The sequence below is a fragment of the Sorghum bicolor genome, chromosome 7 (genome assembly GCF_000003195.3).
Source record: "Sorghum bicolor cultivar BTx623 chromosome 7, Sorghum_bicolor_NCBIv3, whole genome shotgun sequence".
Taxonomy (NCBI): domain Eukaryota; kingdom Viridiplantae; phylum Streptophyta; class Magnoliopsida; order Poales; family Poaceae; genus Sorghum; species Sorghum bicolor.
This window is the reverse complement of record NC_012876.2, coordinates 7,278,857-7,285,874: the sequence shown is the minus strand read 5'-3', so window position 1 is coordinate 7,285,874 and position 7,018 is coordinate 7,278,857. Positions and strand designations below refer to the sequence as shown.

Sequence of the window (7,018 nt, the reverse complement as noted above, 5' to 3'; positions counted from 1 at the left end):
TAAAGTGCAAAAAAATTCTATATTCCCATACAAATTATTGCAGAACTCATACAATGGCCGAACATGATTTATTTAGTTGTGGTTGTTCTCCCAGAACTGAGCTTGAAGCCAATCAATTGTCCCCTTTTGCACCTGGAATGCCTTGGCCAAGACATCATCTGAGATTGGTGGCTTTGATCCAAAGACTGCGTTGGCAATAGTTATAGCCCCAGGGTTCTGGCTACTTAGTGCCGCGATTGCGACTGCTGGCTTGTCATGTTTAGGATTGAATTGGAAGTGGATGAGCCCTTGGGGGAATACAAACACATCACCCTTCTTGAGAACCTTGGTGAATAGCTTGTTGCCATTGTCTGTGTTGGAGGTGACAAATCCAACATAGAGTGTACCCTCAAGCACGGTGAGAATCTCCGTGGCACGTGGGTGGGTGTGTGGCGGATTCTGACCTAATGGTGCATAGTCAATGCGAGCCAACGAGATACCTAGGGTGTTGAGTCCAGGCAACTGCATGACATTGATCAAAGTGACATTGGATCCAACCTTGCTTTTCATTGTGTCCCTAGGTTTGTCAAGGTTTGCTGCCTTGAAAAAGTCATCTGCATTCACAGCCATGGGGTCCTTGCAGACAAATCCATTCACCTTCACTGCATATACAAAGACAGAAAAATAGGTACATAACGATCAGAAATCATTATAATTAGGACATACATAAAACTCTAGTTTCTGTTCTGACAAATAATTCCAATTTGATATGTGATTTAGTACAACAAGACATAGTGCATTATTTAATGTTAGTGCATGGATACCTGGAGAGTGTATGTCGGCAACACAGAAGTCCTGGAGCGGGCTTGGGTCAGAAGCAATGGCCTGAGAAGTGACCAATGCTAGAAAAGAAACGAGGAGAAAGTAGGTGGCTGGAGCCATCTTGTTGTCTCCGAACTCAGCTATAGCGAGCTTCTGGTTGAGTTTGTGTCTCTGTTGATGCTTTGGGCATGGGGATAGTGCGTTTATATAGGCTTGCCACAGCGGCAAGTGTGGTGACGTGAACGTGTTAATGACTGAAAACTTCCAAGTTCAACCTACCAACAGAAGAAACAGTCTCCGGCTCGTAGAACCTGCACATGAAACAACACAATTATCTTTTTACTATACCAACCTTTTCAAACCTACCTTGCTTTTAGTATTTTCATTTCACACTCATTCCAGTAAACAAATATTATGTGATCTCTTTGGAACGTGTTCCTTCTTTTCTTTTGTGTTTTTGGGAGGAAGGGTCATGCTAATTATCCTTTAGAAAAAAATCTAAAAAATGATTCAAATAGTCCACATTCATGCTTGTGCTCACATACCTATAGAAATTAGAAAGGATCAACTCCTCGCTAACAAAAGATAGAAAGAGTCGACAGTGTGAAAGCCTCTATCTTTACTTGGCACCTTGATTATATAAATATCTAACGATCTCCATGTAGTCATTGTGACCACTTGAGTCATAGCAGATTCATGTTCCCATTGTTAACTTGGTCAGCATTTTTTCGGGAGCTAACATACATGAATTAATTGAGTGGAATGCTTCCACATATAGCAAGATGGAGACGAACTGGTAAAAGCCCGTTCGGTTAGGGACGTTCCTAGCATGGAACCGGTCCAGCGTTATATAAATTATCGACCATAAGCCTGCAGCCTGCTGTTGCCACAAGATTAACAAATGTTATTTTTCTATTATATTCACATGATCTCTGACTTTTTCGTATATGATATCCGCACTTCATTAACTTCCTGCTGCATCTTGTAGTGACCTTTTTTTTTTGGATCGATCAAGAAAAATAACAGGACTGCGCCACAACTGCCCCATGCTTAATTGTCACTAGTACACAGAGGGGCGGTTCGTAATCCCTTTTTACAGGCGGTTTGGCGAACCGTCTGTGTTTGGTGGCCTGTGGAAATAATTTTTTTCACAGGCGAGTAATTGAGAACCGCCTGTGGAAATGCATTTCTACAGGTGGTTCAGTTATGCCAACCACCTGTAGAAATCTTTTTCTGGAAAATACGAAATCGGTTTTTAAAAATAGGAAAAATAAAGATTTTAATATCAGGGAAGGCCCACTGACTATTCACCCGCCCGTCTCCGTCTGATAGGTAATAATAAAAATAAAAGATATGAAGAAAATATTAGAAAGATCTAGATTTTATTTGTATAAAAAACTATTAGAGATTAATATGAAATAAGAATAAAAATTTTAGTACAGATAACATCATTAACTAGTTAATTAGACAATTAAACATCTAATCTATGGGGTGTATTAAAGGAGTTATGGGAAGGTTTGGGGGTGCCAGGCCCCCTCAGGCCCCCGTTCCCTCCGCCACTGGCTTCCGGTCTGCCTCGGTGATGATGTACCAGAATCAATCGGATAACAGCAGCAGGCAACATGCCATTCAGCATTAGACGGCCAATAGGTAGCTCACCAGTCAGCAGCACTGCAGCAGCCTCATTGCCCAAGGAATTGTTCAAGTGAGGAAAACATTTTTAGTTTCTATGGTATTGCTTGTTGCTATTGAGGATGTCTGCAAGTTTGCATCAACATCGGTGATAAATTATCTTCAAAACCAAGATATGAGCTTTCATGTGTCTTTCCCTGTTGCTAAAAGCGTACTAATTAAAGGACGCCATGTTATGGATGAATATTTATGTTCTGTTCTTTCTTCTGAAAGAAGGGCGTAGTTCACCCTTTCAATGACACTTTCAGTCTCTTCCCAACCGAACACCACCTCCTTTTGCTCTCAGTTTGGACACAACAAATAATCTGAATTATTAATTTGTTCAATGGATAAAAAGCTACCAGTTTCTAACTGTTAGCTACCCGGTTACTGCATGTTCATCCATCTCAATTTGTCAGACTCCGAAATTTCCTGAATGTTGGTAGCTACCAGGTTACTCCAATACATTAGTCGAGTCTTGCTAGCTCCCAATTGCTTATCTTAAGTGAAATTTCTTGAATGTTGACTCATGATTACAAACTTATCTGAAGCTCCCAATTTGCGTAACACCCAAAATTTGCTTTCAAATTAATAGGATTTAAATTGATTTATTCAAATATTTCTGTGAGCATTTAAATTAGTGAAGAAATAAATTTTATTGAAATTTAAAATTCAACATAGAGTTAGAAACTTGTTTATGCATACATGCTGAAGCATATCTTATTGTTGTTTTGATTGCTTTGGGGTGGATTTTGGTTGCTCTAAAAATTCTATTTGGAAAAGGCTTTGAAAATTAAAATAGAAAAAAAAAGAAAGGGGAAAAGACCTCATCCAGCGCCCAGCCCAACTCCCCATCGGCCCAGCCCCCGTTCCTCCCCCGCGACCCAGCTAACCGCCCCGGCCCACTTCTTTCTCCGGCCCAGCAGCGCGCCCCTCCCCTTTCTCCCTTTCTTTCTCTCGCTGCCATCTGGAGCCCACACGTCGGCGACTTACCTTTCTTCTTCCTCAGGTCGTGGCCGAGACGGTCTCTCCTTCTCTCACCGAGATGGAAACCCATCCGGTAAATCCGGGATTTGGTGCTGGGATTCCCAAATCAAGCCCTATAAAGTTTTGTGGTCTCCCCGCGCACTCCTCTTTCCATCCACAACATTGGGGAATCCCTAGATAACTTCTATCGCCGCTGGTTGGATCTCGCCGCAAGCCAAAGATTGCCGCCGCCATCGTTCTTCCTCGGTGCTGCCCCAGAGCCGCCTAAATCGTGACGCCGAGCTTCGTATTGCTCCTACAAGGGTTCTGAGCCTCCCCTTTTATCTCTATCGCGCCCTACAGCTCCCACATCGATGCCGTACCTTGCAGGAGTGCCCGGTCCGCCATCTCAAGCCGTCGGACGCCTTCAAGCTTTTCCCGAGCCTTGATTTTGGTCTGGTGAGTTCGCAGCAAGCTTCTACGCCTTCCCATTCTTTTCGTTTGTTGAATCGTGCACTGAATCGTGAAAACGACGAACTCCGGCGAGGAGTTCTGCCCTCCGGCAATGGCGCCACCGCGCTGGCCACTGTAGCTGGCCGGAGCTCCATCCCTCTCTCCCCAGATCTGATCTGCACCGTTCCATCGCGATCCTACGGCCGAAAAAGAAGGATACCCCTTCGCCCGGCCGTTTTCTTAAAGAGACCCTCTGGAATCTCGTATTAGAACCCGCAGTCCAAGGCACATTCACGAAAGGCATATTCTGTTTTTGAAAACGTAAAGTCTGTCGGTTGATTCAAAATACATTTTCTGATATTTACAAGTTTGCCACTGATTTTATAATGCTCATAAAATGCTCTTTTTAGCTCCGATTTTGTCCATTCAAATTTCGTTAGATTCGTATTCACGAGCTCTACACGTTAGAAGTATTAGTTTGCTGTTTTGAAACTTTTTAATTCTGCAGTAGCATTTAATTAATTATTTCTCTATAGGAAAACTTGGAAAATTCATAACTTCTACGTTCAATTCCGATTTTCGTGAACATTACGTTTGTGTGATCGTAGCGCTGCGTAGAATATTTTCATAAACTTTTATCTTTGTTTTACCACTTTTTGGTATATTGTTCTAATTATAGCTTGTTTGCTTAGTGTATGATTGTCCATTGGAATGCGTGTTGTTGATTGATGATCGGGTATAGACAGTGAGCGATACGTTGGTGATCGAGGTCAATCTTTTGAAGACCAGCAGCAGGCTCAGGAGAGCTTTGATCAAGGCAAGTATAACGTGGGTTCATCTTTGTTACCTATACACCATTAATACAATATTTATCATATGCATGTGTCCACCTTGATGACCTTAGCAGAATCATAGATGATTGTTATCTTGGATTCCTTGTTACCTATTTTGGATATGCATTTGGTAGTTCCTGCTAGTGCTTGAATCTAATCCATGATCATGTAACATGAATGTTTGGATATACAATAAACAATAAAATAAGCTTTCTAGCAACTTGAATATAAAGGGTGGAAAGAACTCTGGCTTTTGCTGGATTGATCTTGACCCTCCATAAGGACTTATCCATTGGCAAAAGCTGGGACAACTCGTACAACCATGAGGGCTATATGGCTCTGGCGTTAGTCAAGTATGAGTAAACTTTTCTAGCTTGGTAGAGGTTACCCAAAAGGGCGGAGGGGCTGAACCGTTTTGGGTATAGTGCGAGCCCCTGTCCTTATGTGTATAGGTTGCGCGTCATTGTGCCATTCGGAAGGGGGGTATCTATATCTGCGCGCAAAGGAAACCTTGCGGCCCTAACTTGTTAGACGAACCTTTGAAAGACTTCATAGTGAACCCTGTCGGCTTTCCTTGGAAGTGAGCTAAGAGGCTGGTCACCTCGGGCGAAAGGGTAAATCATGACTCATGGGTAAAGATCTACAACCTCTGCAGAGTGTTAAATCTGGTATACTAGCCGTGCCCACGGATACGGGCAGCCTGGAAAACTGACGGAATAGATGAACACTGATGAACATGATTAATAATGATAATGATGGTTTATTATGTTGTTTATATGTATTATTCATAATTCCTGTATACAATTGATCATGTGGTTATGGGATTTAATATGCTACCTTGATATTTGCTATCCAATGATTAAATATGTTATCTACATATAAAAGCTAAATGCAGTCAAACCAGTGTCAGCTATTTGAGCCTCATGAACCCCTGGTTATACTTGTTGAGTACGATATTTGCTCACTCTTGCAATTTCCCCCACACTTCAGGAGATGTTAGGCTTGTGATCAACCAGTCAGTTGGATCCTGTGGAGAGAAGTAATACCCGAAGTTTGGAGATTGTCTATCCACTGTTTGATACTGAAGGTTATCTCTTTTATACTAAGTATGTTATATATTTATGCATTGTCTCTTGATATTACCCATTATTTGTAGCTATATGTGAGATTTGACTTCTAAAACTCACATATGGTGCATATCTGGTTTTGTCCTTAAAATCGGGTATTACAAAGTGGTATCAAAGCAATGCTGACTGTAGGACGCAAGCCTAGTTAGAAATTGGTCGTCTTAAGGTTTTTAAATTGTTATACAATCCTTGTTCTATAAACCTTGATATTTTTCTCTATTCTATATCTTTTCCATTGCTATTCATCTTTACCTTGTTGCTTATTTTAAAAGTACTTGTTCTCATCTTTACTCCTTGATTTGATAAGCTTTTAGAATCTTCTCTTACCACCTGCTTACGTAGTTGAAAGAGAATTTTAGGATCTTTGCCCTTTCTATGAAGAGAACGATAGTATCGCAAGTTGAGTGAAGTGTGAACCTTCAATGCTTAATTGGTTTGTTATTATGTTCATTCTTGATTTGGATCTTTGTACTGATTGCAATGATCTTGTGGATTTCCTCACAATTTCATTAGTTCATAGGCTTAAGGCATAAGGATTAGTGGAATAAGTAGTTGGGTTTGGCTATCTCTTGTTTCTGTCCCTTGCTGATTTCTGTAGCAGTCTGCAATGATTTGGGAGTATCTCAAGTTTTGATCGTGCAATGTTTACCAAATTTTTCTGGGACCAACTAGACTTCAAGATCTTTTCCTGACCGCAAGAGTCACCCTCATAGCTGTTATGGTTTGGAAGTTACAAAAATCACAATATGATACAACTGTGCTGTCAAGAATCTGGACCAGTTTTGGTTGCTTACTGTTTGAGACAAATATAACTATATAATTTGGAAAAGTGTCCTATAGAAAAGTTGTAGACAATTTTATAAGCTTTCCAACAGTATAAGCTGGAACTCATTTGGATAAGCAGAACCTGAGATATGACATTTAAACTTGGATGTTACTGTTCGGTTTCAAAATCTGGATAGATCTGGCATTTCCTATTTACAGCCAAGTTAAAGATAGAATCTGGAAAAACGTGGTATACTAAAGTTGTAGAGGATTTCCTAATATTTTCAAAAATGTAAGGATCATCTCCAGATGTGTTAAGTAGCTCGAGATATAATTTTTGGAATCTACTGCACCTTTGCTGAGACATTTTCAGGATGGATATTAAGTTTGGCTGTTTTACCT

General features: G+C 40.8%; 1 protein-coding gene across 1 annotated transcript; it reads right to left on the bottom strand.

Annotated features, from left to right (window-relative positions):
* On the bottom strand, positions 1 to 966 carry LOC110437122 (germin-like protein 12-2). The gene is made up of 2 exons (XM_021465387.1): positions 804 to 966; positions 1 to 641 (listed from the first exon to the last, which is right to left on the bottom strand). Exons 1-2 carry the CDS (start codon positions 919 to 921, stop codon positions 73 to 75), a joined length of 687 nt encoding a protein of 228 aa, XP_021321062.1. The 5' UTR covers positions 922 to 966; the 3' UTR covers positions 1 to 72.